At 48.0% G+C, this 21676-nt stretch overlaps 1 protein-coding gene across 1 annotated transcript in view; it reads right to left on the bottom strand.

Annotated features, from left to right (window-relative positions):
- HUWE1 (HECT, UBA and WWE domain containing E3 ubiquitin protein ligase 1) overlaps positions 1–21676 on the bottom strand; it is a 484118-nt gene that overhangs the window by 439466 nt on the left and 22976 nt on the right. The window contains exons 6-11 of the mRNA XM_082264230.1: positions 20451–20528; positions 20330–20377; positions 20178–20246; positions 18943–19042; positions 12012–12112; positions 11744–11894 (exon numbers count right to left, since the gene is read on the bottom strand). Coding sequence (XP_082120356.1) covers positions 11744–11894; positions 12012–12112; positions 18943–19042; positions 20178–20246; positions 20330–20377; positions 20451–20528 — 547 coding nt within the window. The remainder of the gene's footprint in view (positions 1–11743; positions 11895–12011; positions 12113–18942; positions 19043–20177; positions 20247–20329; positions 20378–20450; positions 20529–21676) is intronic.

The raw sequence follows: 21676 nt of genomic DNA, 5'->3' as shown, positions 1-21676 counted from the left end.
AAAATAGACTACATAGCATGCTGTATGAGCACAAACAGCAAAGCCAGACATGCTGCCCACACTTAAAATGGCGGACCGGCGGTTTTTAACCCCGCAGCGGTCGCCACACATGTCTGCCTCCCCAAGCACCCTAAAGTGACCTTAGGAGAGGGACCCCCAAAAAGGCCCAAAACAGAATGTACTTACCTGTACCCGATGTCGTGGGGTGCCTCATATCAAGCGGGAAACCGCCCACCCTCAGATGGTAGGGGAGTGCCGCCAGCCAAAAACGCAGGACACTAGGGGTGCACGGACGAACCACTATGCTGTGTCCGGTGAGGTAGCCACCTCACATGGCTGCATCCCTGATGGATAGGGATGGGTCGTTTGAGGCCAGGGCGAACACATAACCTGCGAGACGCTCGATGGCGGGCAGGGATTCCAGCTGACGCTCTGTCCTGGAGAACCAGGACGGTCAGTCCGACTGCCGGCTCCGCAGACGCCGTCTTTATTTTATCATCACTAGTTAGTGGATCTTCGGATAAACGGGCTAGCAATGTAAAGAAAAAAATGACAGCTTTTGAAAATAAATCATAAAAGAAAAAGAAGAAAGGCTGAGACAGTAGCCCCAGCACAGGGAAGCCTATCCACTCCTGAAGCTAGGCAGAAGACAAACTGAATTGGGATAGCTATTGCAGGGGGGTATTGGACTAGGAAAGCCCCCATGGGTGTGACTATGTTGATTAATTGTTCTTTTACAAGTCTTATGCCTAGAAACTCCTGTGGATATGAAGTCAATACCCATAAGTGAAGACTGTATGAGTGGGCGGCGACTGTCGGGGGACGTTAGAGAAAACTGAATTTTTGTAAAATCTTACCTGTAAAATTCCTCTCTGAGTCCTCCGACAGTCGCCGCCTCTTCATGTTCGTCACATATGGGGTATTAGACTTTGCTGGGTTTACTTCAGGGAGATCATGTCAAACAAATCTTATAGATTTTTATAGATTTTTTTGACTGGGTGACTAAAATAATAGACGGTGGAGGTGCAGTAGACATTGCATATCTAGATTTTAGTAAGGCTTTTGACACTGTCCCACATAGAAGACTTATCAATAAACTGCAGTCATTGAGCATGGACTCCCATATTGTTGAGTGGATTAGGCAGTGGCTGAGTGACAGACAACAGAGGGTTGTAGTCAATGGAGAACATTCAGAACAAGGTCATGTTACCAGTGGGGTACCTCAGGGATCTGTACTGGGACCAATTTTGTTTAATATCTTCATAAGTGATATTGCAAAAGGCCTCGATGGTAAGGTTTGTCTTTTTGCTGATGACACAAAGATATGTAACAGGGTTGATGTTCCTGGAGGGAAACGCCAAATGGAAAAGGATTTAGGAAAACTAGAAGAATGGTCAGAACTCTGGCAACTGAAATTTAATGTGGATAAGTGCAAGATAATGCACCTGGGACGTAAAAACCCAAGGGCAGAATATAGAATATTTGACACAGTCCTGACCTCAGTATCTGAGGAAAGGGATTTAGGAGTAATTATTTCAGAAGACTTAAAGGTGGGAAGACAATGTAATAGAGCAGCACGAAATGCCAGCAGAATGCTTGGATGTATAGGGAGAGGTATAAGCAGTAGAAAGAGAGAAGTGCTTATGCCGCTGTACAGAACACTGGTGAGACCTCACTTGGAGTATTGTGCGCAGTACTGGAGGCCATATCTCCAGAAGGATATAGATACTCTAGAGAGAGTTCAGAGAAGAGCTACTAAACTAGTACATGGATTGCAGGAAAAAACTTACCAGGAAAGGTTAAAGGACCTTAACATGTATAGCTTGGAAGAAAGAAGAGACAGAGGGGATATGATAGAAACTTTTAAATACATAAAGGGAATCAACTCGGTAAAGGAGGAGAGCATATTTAAAAGAAGAAAAACTACCACAAGAGGACACAGTTTTAAATTAGAGGGGCAAAGGTTTAAAAGTAATATGAGGAAGTATTACTTTACTGAGAGAGTAGTGGATGCATGGAATAACCTTCCTGCAGAAGTGGTAGCTGCAAATACAGTGAAGGAGTTTAAGCATGCATGGGATAGGCACAAGGCTATCCTTCATATAAGATAGGGCCAGGGACTATTCATAGGATTCAGATTCAGATATATTGGGCAGACTAGATGGGCCAAATGGTTCTTATCTGCCGACACATTCTATGTTTCTATGTTTCTATGCTCCGAAGGAGTAGCTAGGCAACAGAATATGTTAACATTAAAGCTTTTAACATATCCCACCCTCAAGGGGTGGTCCCCTCAGTCAATACCCTCCTACTTCCTGCAACCATATCTCAGTTTCGGTGGAATAGCAGTAGAGTATACAACCAAACCCCAAAAGAGGGGCGCGGGCGGCGACTGTCGGAGGACTCAGAGAAAGGAATTTTACAGGTAAGATTTTACAAAAATTCCGTTCTCTTACGTCCTCCGACAGTCGCCGCCTCTTCATATTCGTCACATATGGGGACGTCCCAAAGCAGTGCAAACATGAGAGGTGGGAAACGCATCCGCGCCGAAAGGCAACGCAGTCTCCGCATCAAAGAAAGGAACCTTACCAAAGGAAGGAAACCAGCTGGGCTACAGGAAAAACAAGTGCTCAACAGGAGCAACAACCCAGGAAAAGACAAATAACCAGGGGATAAAAAACTTATCCCAACAGCCAGAGGTCCCCAACAAGGGACCCTAGGGAATTGCCGCACTAAGAACCTTGCGGCCAAAGGAAGCATCCGCCGATGCCTGAACATCTACTTTGTAGAATTTTGTGAAAGTGTGCACGGTCGACCAGGTCGCCGCCTTACACACCTGGGCTACAGAAGCCACATGACGACAGGCCCAAGACGTACTCAAAGATCTAGTAGAGTGCGCCTTCACAGGCACAGGGGGAACCTTCCCCTGCAAAGCATAGGCCTGTTCAATGGTCTGCCTGATCCATTTGGCGATGGTAGAGGCCGACGCCGCCATGCCCTTCCGAGGACCCTCTGGAAGAACAAACAAGGAGTCCGTCTTTCGAAAAGACTCAGTCGATTTAAGGTAAACCCTTATCGCCCGAACAACATCCAAAGAATGCAATCTCACCTCCTTTGGATGTTTAGGCTTCGCGCACAGCGAAGGCAAGACAATATCCTCATTAAGATGGAATTCCGAAACTCGCTTCGGAAGAAAAGAAGGATTAGGTCGCAAGACCACCTTATCCAAATGAACAACCAGATACGGAGACTTGCAGGACAAAGCCGCCAGCTCCGACACTCTGCGATCCGAAGTGATCGCAACCAAAAAGGCGACCTTTTTGGACAACATAGACAACGAGATCTCCCTGATCTGTTCAAAAGGAGCACGTTGTAACACAGATAGAACGAGATTCAAGTCCCAAGGGGGCAGAGGATCCCTCCTAGGAGGTACCAGATGCCGCACTCCCTGAACAAAAGTGCCAACCAAGGAGTTGGAAGCCACGGGACGTTGAAACAGAACGGCCAGCGCAGACACCTGACCCTTTATCGTAGCCAGCGCCAAAAGCTGATCGACACCCGTTTGAAGGAAGGACAGCACTCGGGGAAACAGAGTACGTGCGGGGTGAAAACCCCCTGGACTCACACCAGGCAAAATAGGCCTTCCAAGTACGGTAATAAACCTTCCCCGAGGAAGACTTCCTCGCGTTGATCAAGGTATGAACGACCTCTGGGGAGAGACCCTTCTCCTTCAGGACCTCGGTCTCAACAGCCAGGCCGTCAAAGCCAGCGACTGTAAAGCAGGATGGTATATCGGTCTTTGAGACAGGAGATCGTCTCGAAGAGGCAGACGCCACGGGGCGTCGACCGCCAGATTCACGAGGTCTGCGTACCAGGACCGGCGAGGCCAGTCCGGTGCCACAAGAATCACCGTGCTGCGTTCCGAGTGTAACCTGCGAAGGAACCTGGACAGCAACTGAATCGGTGGAAACGCGTACATCAGCCTGTACTGATGCCACGGGGCCACCAACGCGTCCGACGCGTCTGCCCGAGGGTCGCGCCTCCTTGCCATGAACCTTCTCACCTTGCTGTTGAGACGAGACGCGAACAGGTCCACATCTGGAAGACCCCACTTCGCGCACAACATCTGGAAGACAGCCGGGTGGAGAGACCATTCCCCCTGATCCAGGGTCTGGCGACTCAGATAGTCCGCCTGCCAGTTCTCCACCCCCGGAATGTGAACCGCCGTTATCGCCGGGACATGAGTCTCGGCCCAAGACAGAATGTCGGCCACTTCTCGAGCCGCTCGGGCACTCCTGGTGCCCCCTTGGTGGTTGATGTAGGCCACTGCCGTGGCATTGTCCGTCTGCACCCGAACCGGGCAGCCCTGCAGCCGGTCCGTCCAGCGATGAAGACAGAGATTTATCGCACGCAATTCCAGAATGTTGATCGGAAGGGAGGACTCCCCCCTCCGACCAAGTCCCCTGGGCGGACAGAACGCCCAGAACACCACCCCAGCCCGACAGGCTGGCATCCGTGGTGATTACCGTCCACGAGATAGGACGAAACGACTTGCCCCCGGACACCATCGGGGACTGGAGCCACCACAGAAGGTCTCTTCTGGTGCGATGACTCAACGAGATTTGAAGATCCAGAGATTGAGGTCGCCCATCCCACATGGACAGGATCTCCGCTTGGAGACCCCGCGTGTGAAACTGGGCGAAGGGAATCGCCTCGAAGGCCGAGACCATCAATCCCAGACATCTCATGCACGTCCGCAGAGACGAGTGCGGAACGTCCCTGAGGGACCTGACTTCCTCCTGAAGAGTTCTCTGAGTTTGTCTTCCAGCAGGAAGACCTTCGCCTGTACCGAGTCCAGAATCATTCCCAGGTAGGGAAGACGAACCGACGGACTCCGTGTCGACTTTGGAAAATTTATCGTCCAACCAAACTCCTGCAGAGTTTGCATCGTGACAGACAGGTCCTCCTCCAGACCCTGGCTGGTCGCAGACCGAACCAGATTGTCGTCCAGATACCCCAGGACAGAAATGCCCTGGGCCCTCAATGCCAGAACCGGTGCAAGCACCTTGGTGAAGACCCGCGGAGCCGAGGCGAGGCCAAAAGGCAACGCCACGAACTGGAAGTGATCCTCCGCAATGGCAAATCGAAGGTACCTCCGGTGACCCTCGAAAATGGGGATGTGAAGATACGCATCCTTCAAATCGATGGAGGCCATGAATTCCCCCGGAACCAGGGCAGCCACCACCGACCGCAGGGATTCCATGCGGAACTTGCAAACCCGCACAGAGCGGTTCAGAGCCTTCAAGTCCAGAATTGGACGAACCTTGCCCTCCTTTCTGGGCATGAACAGATTGGAATAAAACCCCCGAAATCTGTCCCGATGAGGCACCAGAACTACCACTCCCTGAGCCCTCAGGTCCCGCACCGCCAGGTGCAGGTCCCGTAAACGCTCCGGAGACAGTTGAAGATTTGAGGGAAAAAATCTGCTCTCCGGCCGAGAGAGAAACTCGATCTTGTAACCAGATCGAACGATCTCCTGAACCCATCTGTCCCGCACGCGGGCCAACCAGGGCTGAAGAAAAACGAGCAAGCGTCCCCCCACCCCAAAACTGGGTGAGGGCGCCCCTTCAGGCCGCACTGTTATGGGCTGCGGATCCGGATCGACCGGACTTCTGTTTACCAGACCAGGGCTTCTTCTGAGAGCCTTGACCTTTGAACGGTTTGCCCTTGTAGTGCGACCGAAAGGCACGAAAGGACCCCTGAGGGGGCCGAAAATTAGCATGCTTCTTCCCAGAAGCCCCCTTAGCCTTGGGGAAATGGGGCAAGAGAGTGCTCTTACCTCCGGTGATCCCCTTAATCAACACATCCAAGGACTCCCCAAAAAGGCGAGACCCATCATAAGGCAGATTGGCTAAGGTCTTACGTGAAGATTGGTCCACCGACCAACATTTCAACCAAACCAGGCGGCGAGACAACACCGCCACGCTGTACACACGTGCAGCCAACGGGACTAGGTCCAAGTCCGCATCACACAGATACATGACACCCTGGTGGATTTGATCCACCATATCCAGGGTCGCCGGCGAGGCCGAATCGGCCACTAGGACGCGCCTAAGCATCTGCGTCCAACTTGCGACCGCCTGGGCCGCCATGAGAGAGGCAAACAGAGCCTTAAGCATAGAACCCATAACAGAATAAGTATGACGGGCAAGAGACTCCAATCTCCTATCCGTGGCATCACGGAAGACAGGGGAATCCTCTGCAGGAATCGCAGTGGATTTGTTTAAAACCGCAATTGCGTGATCCACTGGGGGTGGCACACACCACCTTTCATCAGTGGAAGGCGAGAAAGGATAACCCAGCTTGAACCTACTTGGTACAGGAAAAAAAGGTTTGCGCAGATTGCGCCATTGTTCCTTAACAGCGTGCTGAAAATCATCATTGCAGGGAAAAACCTGCGGCGTCCTGCGTTTTCTCTGTGTCCCATAAGCCGCCAAGGCAGCGGGGGGACACACTTCATCCTGCAAACGCAGCATTTGTTTTATGGAAGCAATCAATTCATCCATGATTGCAAGCTCTTCAGGCGAGCCAGGGGGAGAATTATCAACCCCTTCAACTTCAGCCTCCATCTCGGACCCCACTAGATCCAGGGAGGAGCGGGACCCCGATAAGGAGGCCCCCGCCATAACAACCCCATCACCTTCACCCTCAGAATCAGAGGAAAGAGAAACTCTGGGTCTTTTAGTAGATTGAGCAGCCACCAGCATCTGCACCTGAGCAGCAAGGCCAGCCACAATAGTGGCTAAATCCCCCCCTGGGGGGGAAACAGCGGTCCCCTGGCTTTCCACCAAGGCGTTAGGAAATTTGCCCTCCTGAGAATCCATTGCCCCTATTACAAATGCCGGATAATAAAGGGTTAACTGCCCCTTTAACAAGCGCGGCGAGCGCAGCCCACCGCACCACACACAAGCACAATGAGACCCCCACAGGGACAATAAAACTGACACAGGCAATGGATAAGAAGGATATAACCTGAGGAGACCCTCGCCGCTGCTGCTGCCTCGATCGGTGTTCCTGGAGAAGAGGAAGTGATGCTGCCAGGGCGCTCTATGAAAGCCTATGGGAGGCTACAAGAAAATGGCCGCCATGCATGTAGAACACGCGGCCGGAGCGAGTGTAGGCAAAATGGCGCCGTTTGGCGCCGAAACCGCCGCTTCACAGTACAGTAAAGCACACGTCATCCATGTATAAAAAAACATGTCAGATCGCCGCAGCGATCGCTGTATAATGCCCAAACATGCCACAAAACATGGCCCACAGCACACAGCTTTTCACACTGACAAGGCTGACACACACAGTGTCACACAGCTCCCCCCCCCTTGCAGCCCACAGCATGCAGCCGAGAGATAGGGAGACAAACAGTGTGAATAGAGGCAGGTTACACAGTCCCAGACTGACACCCCCCCAGACAGACAGGTCCCCACATAGATACACTTACCTCACAGTGGCGTGGGGGACCCGCACAGGCGAACAAGCCGCTGCACATGAGGCAGGGAGAGTCGCATACAAGACGCACAGAATGGGGGTTAAGAAACCGCACAGCGTCCAGTGAGGTAGCCACCTCACCAATCATCCCTGCACCGAACAGGGATGGGTCGTTCACTGTGCCAGGAGCGTTACCTGGCTGAACGCTCGATGGCAGGCTGGGAAGCCACTGACCCACGACCTGCGACCAGGGGGATCAGCCCGAGACCCAGCCCGCATGATCCTCTTCATCCGAAGAACTAATGCTGACAAAAAGAACAGCTAAGTAAAGGTAGAGAGAAAACTCAAACAAAAAATCAAAAAAGAAGAAAGAGTCTGGGGCACAAAGCCCCAGCACAGAGAGAGCCAGCCACTCCTGACAAGCTAGACATTAAAACTGAGATATGGTTGCAGGAAGTAGGAGGGTATTGACTGAGGGGACCACCACTTGAGGGTGGGGTATGTTAAAAGCTTTAATGTTAACATATTCTGTTGCCTAGCTACTCCTTCGGAGCAAAGTCTAATACCCCATATGTGACAAAAATGAAGAGGCGGCGACTGTCGGAGGACGTAAGAGAAACTATAATTTTTGGCTGTCTGCCTATCAGAGGAGCAGAAGGGGAATCTATATTGCTCTCTGCTTATTGGAGAGTAGGATCTGTTAGTGAGGTCTGCTTATGGTGCTCAGTATGAGATTGTGTCTAGAGCCGGGGTCATCAATAGGCGGACTCCGGGCCGTGTCCGGACCCAGATGCGCTTAAATCTGGACCGCCGAAGCGGTCTGTGCCGAAGCAGCTGCCTGTTTGTTTTCAAGATCACTGGTTGCTAGATCACCGGCCGCTTGGCGTCTAGCAACCAGTGACGTCACATGCCCACTGCCCAGCATTCACAGGGGAGGACTGACCATTCAGGCCCCGTGTGAGGTTCTGTCTGCACTTTAACTTGTTGCAGAGCGGTCTCCGTACATGCTACTCCCCTCAGCAGTCCAGTTTCCGGTCTATCCCGATATCAATGACATGCGATCGGTCCCCCCCCCATCCACCCCACGCACACAGACTTCTTTTCCTGATGAGAGGGGTGGACAGTGAACAGCATTCAGAGCGGAGAGCTCAGTGTTTGCCCAGAGAACAGGGAACACCCCTGCAGGAGAGCCGTGCATAGCAACCCAAGCCCCTCCCCTGCAGCTCTGATCCCGGCTGAAATATAGATCACACAGTAGCTCTAGATCCCGGCTGCCTGAGCCCAGGGGAGAGCAGTCTGGGGCCATAATTGTAAGTAGCAGACATACCCCCTCTCTCTGTCTTGCCCTCTCACCTCACCCTTCTCTCCCCCCTCTCCCCCCCTCCCTGTCTCTCCCTCTCACACCCCCTCTCTCTGTCTCACTCAAGTAAGTGCAGGAATGCTGAATTCTTGCACATAAAATAAATTTTAACTTTACAGAACTACAGAAATGTTTTTAAAAATATTAATGTATTTCACCTGCATATCCACTGAAAATACACAGCAAAAATAGTTTGTACTACTGTAAACCTGACCTACTGTAAACCATAAAAATGAAATCTCACTGCATTTTTAAATTAATTATTTTCATTATATTATATGAAAATAGTTCTTTGAAAATGCAGTGAGACTTTATTTTTATGGTTTACAGTAGTACAAACTATTCTTGCTGTATATTTTCAGTGGATATGCAGGTGTAATACATTAATATTTTTAAAAACATTTCTGTAGTTTTGTATAGTTAGAATTATAGATTTATTTTACACACACACACACACACACACATATACATATATATATATATATTTTTTTTTTTTTTTTTATTTATTTATATTTGTTTTCCATCATTGCCAGCACAACAGTGGCTGAAATTATAAATCAGGCTGACGGGAAGAATAGCTAAAAGACACAACTCTGTTTGCAGTCTCTCCCATCTATGGATCAGTGTCCCATTTCACATATTGGTTGTGTATTTGTTAGGTCACTTTTTTTGTGTATAGTTCAAAAGTTTTGGGGAATGTCTTTTTGTTGTTGGCGTTCTGTATTTGGAATTTGAAGGTCACTTTTCCCGGACATCGGACTGAATGGAAAATTGGTAAGTGGACCTTTCAAGTTTACATTTGAGTACACCTGGTCTAGAGAGTGTTTCACACTGGTCCAATAGGGAGGCATGTTGGACAGTGGGAGGAAACCTGACAAATGGATGCATAGGCTTTGGTACAGTCCTGGTGATTGGCAGGGGCAGGTCGCCTCCTTGCATTTTGGGATACTGTATAAAAGCTAGGAGCACATGTGCTGCGAGGTCTTTGGCTGGAGAGCAGAGCCCCGGAGGGAGGATGGCAGCTGCCTCCTCCTCCTCCTCCTCTCTGGCAGTGGCATGTGGCCTCAGGAGGTCGTCCTGAGAGCCAGAGGAATGGAACTAAACCCAGAGGTCCAGGGGGGGCTGACTGAGGGGGAGACACTGAAGACCTTGAAACAGTATAATGAGTACAGGGGATCATGTCAAGGGGCCTGACCTGAGGGGGGAACACCCCAGGAGCAGGATAGTCAGTAGACCAGTGTCAGCAAGCAGGAAAGAGGATACCAAGGAGAGTGTCCTGAAAATAAACTTAGTTCACCAAGTCACCTGGAAAGAGACTTAAAGCTAAATTCACCTCCGTGGCAAGGTGAATCAACAGCCTGGCTGTACCAAGAGATAGAAGTCCTCAAATCTTGTGCATAGCTAATTCGGCATATCCCACTATTCCCTTCTCCCATCCCTAATTTATCAATAAAACACAAAAACGACATACCCCTGGACTGTTTATTGAACGATCCAAGGAGGAAAGTGAGAGACTGTTAATGCTAATGGTAACCTAGAGGGACCTCTAAGTGTGAAATTCAGTAGTCCCCAAGGGGGCAGTGAAACATCAGTTTTACTTATGTCTGTCTTTATCCAAGAAACATTTTTTGTTTATACACTTGTCACCACTGATTGAAAGAAAGACAAATATAGACTGCTGTAAACTGAACTAAAGTACAAACAGATGTAAACTAAAGTAACCTGAACTGAAAAAACAGATTTGCAAACCAATCTAAACTGATGTAAACCGTCACAGACCCCACTCCCCCCCCCCCCTTTATCTTCCCTGCACCCCCAGGACTTTGCCCTTTTCCCCAGCATGGGATTTTTCTCCCCCCTGACCACTCACTCCAACCCCCCCCCTGCTGGTGAGTGGATTAACAGTGGGCCTACCAGAACTCTGCCTGGACTTTATCACCTCATTGTTTGCTCCGATCCGTGTGTGGCCCAATCCCTTCCTGGCCAGGACTTTGCCCATTCTATTGGGAGCCCCTGTTACTGACTACCCCTGTTATCTAGAACTCTAGCCTACCCACGTTGGTTTTGACCCTGGGCACCTTTGTTTGGCCCCTTTGTGAGCCTACCCATTACTGTACAATAAAAGGCTTTGTAGGCCCATGTGAAAAGGGCCTAAAGGTGGTAGTCAACATTATTTTCTGCCTCCTAAGCCTTATCAAGTTACGTGCTCCCAATGTTCTGCTAGCAAACACTTTCTTCTGGACACAACTATTAAAAATAATTCATCATGATATTAAAAGTGAGCAAGGATATGACCACTGGCTGAAACAACTATGTCAGTACAACACGTGGACTAAGACAATTTAAACAAATTATCTGTCTATCTCTCCAACCATTATATGAAAAAGACCAGTACACCAAAAAGTGACCTAGTCACAGTAGGACCAAGATTTGCCCATTGCCCCGTTTTGGCTACTCCTAAACCTAGAGCAAGAGCTCCAAAAAAAAAACACTTCCAATCTCTGTTCCTACCCATTATTGAAATAAAGAATATACCCTGTAAAAAATTTTCCCAGCACCTCCAATCATATCTGACATATGATAAATCTTCCTTTATACTGGCCATAGCAGATGGGCACTCCAGCGCTAGAATACCATAGAGATGAATAATTTAGCAGCTAGCATAACCTTTCCAGCATCAACCAAAAAAAAAAATTATCAGTGGTGATACTTTAAAGATATTCAGAAATACATACACCATAACCACTAAATAAAAGATTTTCAACTGTACCGGCATGCTGGAAGTGTTAAAGCAAGCTACATTATAAAAACCTTGGGCTTGGTTTTTATTTGCAGACACATCTCTAAAGCCTGTATTCAGCTTTATTATAACTGTAAATTTAAAGTATAAAATTTCACCTATCATAGCTTGAATGCAGTTTCGAACTAGAACAGGCAGAAAGCCATGGTAAGAGGCAGTTCCAGTGCAATCTATGATGCTGCTTAGTTTGGGCGTTCTTTCCAGATGTACAATAGAGGTCAGTGTTCTAAGAGATGCGGCTTTTATATCCTACAAAAATAAAATAAAGAAAATACACCCCATTAAAAGCTGTACACAAACAATGACTTGACACACACTCCCAAACAATCAAGATACTTGCAAATAAATAAAAAATAAAAATCATACCATCAGCTGCTTGTCTGTTATCTGTAACACATCCACCAATTCCTCTATTAACCCATTGTAGAGGATACTGTTTGCCGATTCTTGCAATGCATTGGAATAAACTGCAAGGAAAGAGATTAAAGTCATGAACTACACTTTACAGATTTCTACCAGAATGCGTTCAAAAGGCTCCACAATATTTTTAAATGAAGAACAGGCATGCTTCCAAAAAGTCCATGAGCCTGACAAGTCGCGCTAGTCTGAATGGGCTCTTAGAAATACATTTACAAATTGTGAGGTAATCAATACTTCTTTTATTTGCTGTATAAAAACACAATCCTTCTACGGATGTATCAAACTCTTGTAAACCTTTGTATAATTCCAGCAAAACAGCAAAACACTGCCTTCTTTAAAAAAATATACCAAAAATATACCAAATATACCATACTTTAGAGTTAAAGCTGCACTCCAGGAATACAAGAAAACTGGAATCAGCACAAACGGTTGAAAATTTACTCCCATGAGATCCTTCTGGAAATTAATGGTTGAAAAAAAAAAAAATGTAGTAGGCAAAAACACGATCCATTCAATGCATGTTGGGAAATGCATCTGAAGGCAGAATATTTCCTTTGAGCCAAGAATTCAGCTTTAAAGCCCAACTCTAGGAAAATCCAAAATGAACTCTCATGTACAATACCAGGACATTAAACAAGCATTGCAAGGGGAGGCTGAAGTGCAACCATTGTTGGTCCCAGCTTACAGAGGCAGCTGTATTGAAGAGATTTCAGTGCTGGAGGGAAATTGCTGGAGAAGGTATTTTTCCCTAAAACAAAACAAGCATTTAACCCTTGCAGTACAAAGTTTGCCCCACTGCAAGGGTGGATTTGATTTGTATATTCCTAGAGTTGGGATAAAAAAAAAAAAAAAAAAAGAAGAAGATTTTTGTAAGCTCTTACCGCAAAATTTGTGTCTCTGAAGTCCATTGATAGAGGCAGCCTACATCTTCATTAGCCATTGGGAAGTCCCAAAGCAGTGTAGACATGGGGGGATAGTAACCAGATAGTAACGTAAACTCCAAAGGCTAAACTTAGCCAACTGGGTAACATGAAGCTCAACCAAATCAAGAACTCACCCAGACGAAAACCCCTAAGAGAAACAAAACATTCTCTTACAAAACAGCAGCCTGCAAACCTTGCGGTCAAGAGGCATCCGAAGATGTCAACAAATCCACTTTGTAGAATTCCGTAAAAAAGTGTGCACTGACGACCAAGCCGCTGCCTTGCAAACTTGTAAAACAGAGGCCTGATGGCGAAAGGCCCAAGAGGCACTCAGCGCTCTAGTAGAATGAGCCTTCACAGGGAAAGGAGGAACCTGACCCTTGAGTGAAGAAGCCTGAGCAACCGTCTGCCTGAGCCACCTCAAAATGGTTGCAGCAGACGCAGCCAAACCTTTGTGAGGCCCGTCCGTAAGGACAAGAGAGTCAGATTTTCTAAGGGCTCCGTAACCGTCAGACAAACTCTTATCGCCCGAACCATATCAGAAGTGTGCAAGACATATTCTTTGGGATGCTTAGGCTTAGAACACAAAATGTCTATATTACAGAGGTTGTAAACCTCCGAATTTTTCTTTTTTTTTTTTAAACACCTCAAACACAATAACACATAATGAGCTAGTATGCATCGCATACTAGCTCATTATGACATACCTTAAAACGAAGCCCTGAAGTGCCAACCGCTCACCTCTCTCATAGGCGACATGTTCTGTCGCCCTTCTTCCGGGTTTGCGGCATCCGGCCATCTGATTGGCTGGAGACGCGATTACGTCACTCCCGCGCATGCGCGCGGGAGCCGACGGTCACGACACAGGGCTCTGAAGGAACGGCACCAGCGGCCGTTCCTTCAGAGCACAAGTGCCAGTGATGTCACCGGATGCATTTAAGGTAAATACCTCCTAAACGGTACATGTTTAGGAGATATTTACAGTACCTATAGGTAAGCCTTATCATAGGCTTACCTCTAGGTACAACTTGCAGAGGAGGGTTTACTTCCTCTTTAAGATGAAAATCTGACACCACCTAAGGGAGAAAAAAGATAGATTAGGTGGGAGAACCACTTTATCCCTGTGGACCACCAAATAAGGTGAAAAGGACAATGCCCCTAACTCAGATACTCTGCGAGCAGAAGTGATAGCCACTAAGAAGGCAACCTTCTGCGACAACGAAAGCAGAGAAATCTCCCTAATATTCTCAAAAGGAGGCTTTTAAAGAACAGACAAAACCAGATTGAGATCCCACGGAGGTAACAGATCTCCTCAGATGAGCCAGATGACACACCCCCTGAATAAAAAAAAGTGCGAATCAAGCCATTAGTAGCCAAAGGACGTTGAAAGTAAATAGCCAAGGCCGACACCTTACCCTTGATAGTGCCCAAAGCCAGGTGCTGCTCAACCTTTTTTTGTAAAAACGGCCAAAACCCTAGCTATAGAAAACAAGCAAGGGTGTATTTGCAGCGATTCACACTATGAAATGTACGATTTCCATGTACGATCTTCCTAGATGTCGACATCCTGGCCTTCAAGAGGGTAGGAATCGCAGAGTCAGAAAGGCCTCTATCCCTCAACCCCTTCCTTTTTAACAGCCAAGCCGTTAAAGCCACCGACCGTAAAGCAGAATGGAAGATCGGTCCCCAAGTAAGAAGCTCTTCCCACAGAGGAAGTCTCCATGGAGGATCTTCGACCAATTTTACCAGGTCTGCATACCATGACCACCAAGGTCAGTCTGGTGCCACCAGAACGACCAGAATGCCTTCCACCGCCACCCGGCGAAGAAACCTTGGCAGGAGTATGAGCGGAGGGAAGGAATAAATCAGGCAATACTGGCATCAAGGAGTAACCAGGGCGTCTGTGGCGTCAACCAGAGGATCCCAAGACCTGGCCGCAAACCTCTGGACTTTTCTGTTGAGGCGAGACGCAAACAGATCCACCTCCGGAGTCCCCCACCGGGCAACACAGGAGGTGAAACCTCCGGATGAAGGGACCATTCCCCTTGATCCAACATCTGACGACTCAGGCAAACCGCTTGCCAATTCTCCACACCCAGGATGTGGACTGCGGAAAGAGCTGGAACATTGGCCTCCGCCCAAACCAGAATCACGGCCACCTCCTTGGCCGCCAGGACACTCTTGGTGCCCCCTTGATGACTTATGTAAGCCACAGCCGTGGCACTGTCCAACTTTATCCGAACCGGAGAACCATGTAGCCGGCAAAGCTTGTTCGCTCTTCACTCCAGAATAAAGATCGGCAAGGAGGACTCTTCTGGCGCCCAAGTTCCCTGGGCATAGAGCTTCCCTAGCTCTCCACCCCAGCCAGACAGGCTGGCATCCGTGGTGACCACCGTTCAGAACAGCAGCAGGAAGGACTTGCCCTGATACAAGGCAGGAGACTGGATCCACCAAGATAGAGCCGACTTCGTGAGATGACTCAAACAAATGTTCTGGTCCAATGACCGAGGGTCCCTGTTCCATTTTGCCAGAATCTTTCTGCAGAGGCTTGGAATGAGATTGAGCAAAACGGGACCGCTTCGAAGGTCGACACCATCAGACCCAGGGCCCTCATGCAGGCCCACAGGGAGGACCAATCGGTTTCCATCAGCAACCTTATCGCCATTTGCAACTTCTGAAGCATTTCCAAGGGGAGAAAGACCCTTGCAAGAGCAGGAGTCGATAGTCCGCCCCAGATAAGTGACCTGTACGGATGGCGATAGAGCAGATTTCTTGAAATTGATCGTCCACCCGAATTCTTGAAAAGTCTGAATTGTAATAGAGATGTTGTCCAACAGACATGAAAGAGAGTCTGCTCGCAACAGGAAATCATCCAGATATCCCAAAATTGAGATTAATCTGACGTAACAAGGCCAGCACAGGGGCCAGGTCCTTGGTAAAAACTGAGCGGAGGCAAGACCAAAGGGTAACACCACAAATTGAAAATGCTCCTCTGCCACCGCAAAGCTGCGGAATTGCTGAGGTCTCTCGAACATGGGGACGTGGAGATACGCATCCTTGATATCGATGGAAGCCAGAAAATCCCCGATTCAAGGATGCCACCACCGACCAAATGAACTCCATTTGAAACTTCTGCACCCACACAAAGCGGTTCAGAGCCTTCAGATCCAGGATTAAACGTACGTTGCCCTCCTTTCTGGGCACCGTGAACAGGTTTGCATAGAAATCTTGAGAGCGTTCCTGCAGAGGAATCAGCACGATCACTACTTGATCAGATCTTTCAAACGCTCTGGAGACAGGTGAAGATTTGACTGTAAAAAAAAAAAAACCTGTCCCGCGGCCGGGACCAAAATTCAATTTTGTTCCCAAAACAAAACCATTTGCGAACCCATGTCTTGAACAAAGGAAGTCCAGGGTTCCTGAAAGAAGCGCAGACGTCCCCCCCCCCCCACCCCAGAAACTGGTGAAGGCGCCCCTTCATGCTGAAGAGGACTTGCCTGCAGCACCCGGACTAACTGGTCTTGGACTTGCCCCAGTGCTTCTTAGACCCTCCAGAAGCTCTTAACGGCTTACCTTTTTCTTGCACCCGGTGGCACAAAAAAAAACGTGATGAGCAGTAAAAGGACCCCGCTTAGCATGGGGTGTATTACCTTTGGAGGATTGAGGAAGAAAAGTACTCTTCCCGTCAGTCAGACCCTTGATCAACTTCATCTAGTGAGTCGCCAAACACTCTCCCAGAAAAGGGAGATCCGTCAGGGCTTTCTCGGAAGCTTGGTCAGCTGACCAGCTCTTCAGCCAAACCAAGCGCCATAGGGCAATCCCTAAAGCCGAAACTGGCCACCAGAGGAGCCACTTCCAGGAACGCATTACACAGGAAAACCAGGGCCTGAGCCATCTGGTCCAAAAGATCCATCAGTTCTGGGGGAAACCAAGTCAGGGTCCAAATTCCCTTTCAGAACCCTAATCCATTTCTTAACTGTCTGATATCAAAACAGACACGAAGATCGGTTTCAAAACGGAACCCGCCAACATGTGAAGACGACGGGAAAAGGATGCCACCCGCCTGTCCGCCGGATCCGTAAAAACCGGGGAATCTTCCACAGGCACAATGGTAGATTTGTTATACCTGGAAACAGGGTGGTCAACCGTAGGTGGCACCATCCAACGGTTGGAGACCGTATCAGCAAAAGGATACCGGCGTTTAAAGCGTTTTGGCACAACTGGCACAACTAGCACGCGCCACCACTGGTCACTCGCAAATTTTAATGAAAAGTCTCGGGACAGGGAAAAGATCTTGCCAGATTTTTGGGTCTTGCGGGAGTCAAAGGCCACCCGTGTCACTGCCGGCGTGGGCTCATCAGCCAATTTTAAAGTATACCTCACTGAAATAATCAGGGCTTCCACCAAAGCGTGTTCCCGCGCTGCACCTAAAGACCGGTCCTCTTCATCTGACTGCGAGGACATCGACCCTTCAGGTAGGGGGGCATCTGAGGCGACCACATCAAACTATGCATCAGAGGACTCCAAAGATGGAGAAGGCAGTGGCCGTTTATGGCTATTAACCTTTTTCATGACAAAAACAACTTTTGTTGCCAGGCTTTCCAGAGCTGCTGAAATCGCGGCCAGCGACTGCGATCTGGACTGTCCGGAAGTCCCACAGAGGGTCTGAGGTGAAATTACAGCCTGGGACTCCATATTCCAAGTTACAGAAAAACAGAGTACTGTCATTTTAAGAAGTGCCGATTGCAGTTCAAACCGCTGAGCGCAGCGGTCGAGTCCCCCTTAAATATACACCAATAGCAGAGTGTGCAGGGATATGTCCGCAAGGACCCCAGAACAGTACCATCTCCAGAGAAAACCCTCCTGAACGGCCTGCAGCAGGAAGCAGCATCAGAGGAAGTGACCTTGGCCTGGATGTAAAAAGGTCATGCTGCTTGTGTAGTTTAATTGGACTACACAAAAATGGTTGCCAATGCATTTTAATAGGAAGCTCAGGGAAAATGGCTGCCCCATACAAGTCGATGGGAAAAATACACATTGCCCATACTCAAGATGGCGGCGCCCACGGCGTGCCATGCGGCCAGGGACCCCCACAAAGAAGGCCTAAAAGATCTACAACAAGACACAGCAAGCAAAAAAGTACTACTGGAGACCGGGCACAGAGGCCAGGTACCTGACAGGCCAGGGGAATCTTTTAGGAAGTACAGGTCCTAGTATCCCGAGAGGGCCCACATAACCGCCAAGGCCACCAGGGGCGGGGGGGGGGGGGGGGGGGGTCACATTTACTCACCATACCATGGACCGGGCGGGCTCCGCTCTGGGCAGACCTCCTCCCACCCAAAGTGGGGTTGGTGCCAGCTGAGGTGTACGCTGTGACTCAGGGCGTTCCAGGTCATCGCGTACTGGCTCGCTCGCAGGCTCGTTCCCATCCGTAAAGGGGCACCGTCGCGGCGAGGCCTAGTGCAGGACTATAACCTGCTCAAGCTCGTAGGCCAAGCTGGGGAGGCCATAAGGATCCAGATTATCCAGTGCCAAACCCCAGCTAACATTGCTTGTAGATAACCAGGAGGATCCCCCTGAACACTAGCTAGCAAGTGAGTAAAGAGGAAAAAAAAAACCAAATATTCTGAAAAGAATAAAAAAAAAAAAAAAAATTCCCAGCAGGAAACCTAGGTCCTACTCCTTCTCAAGGCCGAAACAAACTGATTTGCTGGAGCAGAGGGTGTGTGTGTTATGCATGGGGGGACAGCCCCACGGGAGTGGAGATTTAATTTTTTCCTGCCTAAAACTACTCCTACAGAAGGCAGCATAACCCAATAACCCAAAGATGGAGGCTGCATCTGTCAATGGACGATAGAGAAAGATAGAACAACAATAGGATGCTTAGTTCCACACAACATACGTTGAGAACCTTTGTATAACTGAAGAGAAAAAGACAAAATGATGATACGTACCTAGTATAGAAATGGCATGTAGTCTTGCTTGTACTGCTTGTAATCTCTTCTTGTGATTAGAAAAACCATGTGCCAGTCGTATGTGGGTGAATAAAAGCATCTACACAGTAAGGGAATATAAAGGGACACAAACGTGCTCATATCAGAACTATGCTCATATCAGAACTATGCTTAAATAAGTTCAGGATTTATTTTTAAAAAAAAATTATACCCACTAAGATGTCCCCCTGCCGGCTCTGCAGGGAGAACAGAGTGATCAAAAGAACTCTGATCGCTTAGTTCTCAGCATTCTGTTAGCAGAGAGCCGAGAGCCAGGGACTGAGTCTCCAGGTCTCTGCTCTGCCCCACCCAAGTTCACGGGAGTGCTGAGCTGCAGAGGGGAGATGCTGGCTCGAAGTTCGCTGAGAGGCTGAGCCAGGTGCTGGTCAAAGGTTCTGGGTGGATCCCGAGCATATGCAGGCAGGCTAAATACGGGTGAAAGGAGTGCATAACAAACTGCAGTTCGATATACTTCTCCTTTAAGTTAGCAATTCCCAGTCCCAAGCAAAGCTAGTGTCTGTTAAAGCGGTAGTATCGGAAGTATACTTAACCGTTACCTACAGGTAAGCCTATAATAAGGCTTATCTGTAGGTAAAATTAATATCTCCTAAACCTGCACAGTTTAGGAGAGAATTACCCTGCATGCAGCCGCTGACACCAGCGGCGCATGCGCTCCGAAAGTCCAGCGGACCTTCAGAGCGCCTTGCCGGAAAGTGACCTCCAGCGCGCGGGAGTGACTTAACCGCGGCTCCACTGGAGCTGCTGAACCTGGAAGAGATGCCAAGGGAACACGACAGCTCCCTCAGCGGTGTCCGGGCGACCGTGTCGGGGCTTCGTTCTAAGGTAAGTATTTCATAATGAATGAGCTAGTATGTGATGCATACTAGCTCATTATGCCTTTGTCCTGCAGTGTTTGGGGGGTTTTGTTTTTTTTTGTGAGGCTACAACAGCTTTAAAGGAATAATCATTGACATTAGGTATTGTCACTAACAGGTGCAACTTAGTATAAATCTGAAAAATCAATAGGGCCTCCTATCTTACACATGCTATGTGGCCTGGGAGAATTTTTCATTCCCAAATCATTTACAAAAAACAAAATTAGCTGAAAGTAATTTAAATGCCAACAGGAAAGGAGAAGGGAAGATACATTTCTGTCATACTACTCTAGCATTACCAGGGATGAAATGACATTCTACCTGTTTGTCCTTGGGAATGCTGTGCAATTTAGTGAGGGACTCCATGATCTCTGAGGGACTTTCAGAAATCTAGAAAGCAAAACAACTTATTAATATCAGGTATCACAATTATAGTCTCTTAACAGAAGCTACACAAAGTTCTGGTTTGTTACCTTATCAAGCTCTTCTATGTGTATATAATGTAGTGTGTTACTGGACGTCTGAAACAAAAAGTAAAAAATTATCATCCTCATATTGGATGCAAATATGCAAAATCTAGAGAAAGACACTCACCCTTTTTTCAACTTTTACTTCAGACCCAGGTTCTGCATAAAATTCAAAATGTAGAGTGGTGGCGCTGGGGGGATATTTCTATAGAAATAAGAGATAAAAGGATTTTAAAAAAATTAAAAATCTAGAACATGAAGCTAAATTATTGAGTTGAGAGATATATATATTTTTGTACTTACCGTAAAATCCATTTCTCTGAGTTCATCAACGGACACAGCGCTCCATAAATCATAACTAGTGGGACGTCCAAAAGCAGTTCCGAAAGAAAAATGAGGGGTGGGGAAAATAACCCAAGGCTATACATAAGAGCCCTTAACCAGGACACAGGAGCCTTAACCGGGATACAGGAGCCCCATCTAAAAAATAAAAGCTTAAAGAAAATACCCCTCATGAGGGAACAGCCCCTCTTAAACAGCAGCCTGCAAAACTTTGCGGCCAAAAGAAGCATCCGCAGATGCTAAAGTAATTTTGTGAAGGTATGCACCGACGACCAAGTAGTGGCTGCCTTGCAAACTTGCGATATTGATGACGGATGACGGACAGCCCAAGAAGCACTCCGCTCCCAAGTAGAATGCGCCATGACTACGAAAGGTGGAACCAGACCTTTAATAGAATAGGCCTGAGTCACCGTCTGATCCATCTGGAGATAGGAGAGTACACAATTATAAGAAACCCAGGATGGACATGGTAGCTGAAAAAGCGTTTTTTTTTTTTTTTCTTGGTCAATCCATAACCACAAAAAGCGAGTCAGACCTCCGAAACGGCTCAGTAGCTTCCAGATACACCCAAATCACACGAACCACATCCACGAAACACATCCAAGGTATGCAAAGCAAATTCCTTGGGATGAGCTGGCTTGGGACACAAGGAAGGCAACACAATGTCCTCATTAAAATGGAAGTCAGAGACAACTTTGGGAAGGAATGAAAGAAGGGGACGAAAAACCACTTTATCCCTATGGACCACTAAATAGGGACTATGACAGGATAATGCCACCAATTCTAATACCTTGAGGGCCGAGGTAATAGCCACCAATAATGTCACCTTCTGGGATAACGTAAGCAAGGGAATATCCAGAAAATGCACAAATGGAGGTTTCTGGAGAACCTACAGTGCTAAATTTAAATCCCAGGGCGGCAAAAGAGACTGTACAGGTGGAGCCACATGTCGAACCCCCTGAGTGAAGGTACGAACTAAAGAGTGCGTGGCTAGGGGTCGCTGAAAGAAGA

The sequence above is a fragment of the Pelophylax lessonae genome (assembly GCF_965119305.1).
Source record: "Pelophylax lessonae genome assembly, chromosome: 7".
In the NCBI taxonomy this organism is placed as follows: domain Eukaryota; kingdom Metazoa; phylum Chordata; class Amphibia; order Anura; family Ranidae; genus Pelophylax; species Pelophylax lessonae.
Note: the sequence above shows the minus strand (reverse complement) of the source record. Positions and strands in the feature narration are given on the sequence as shown.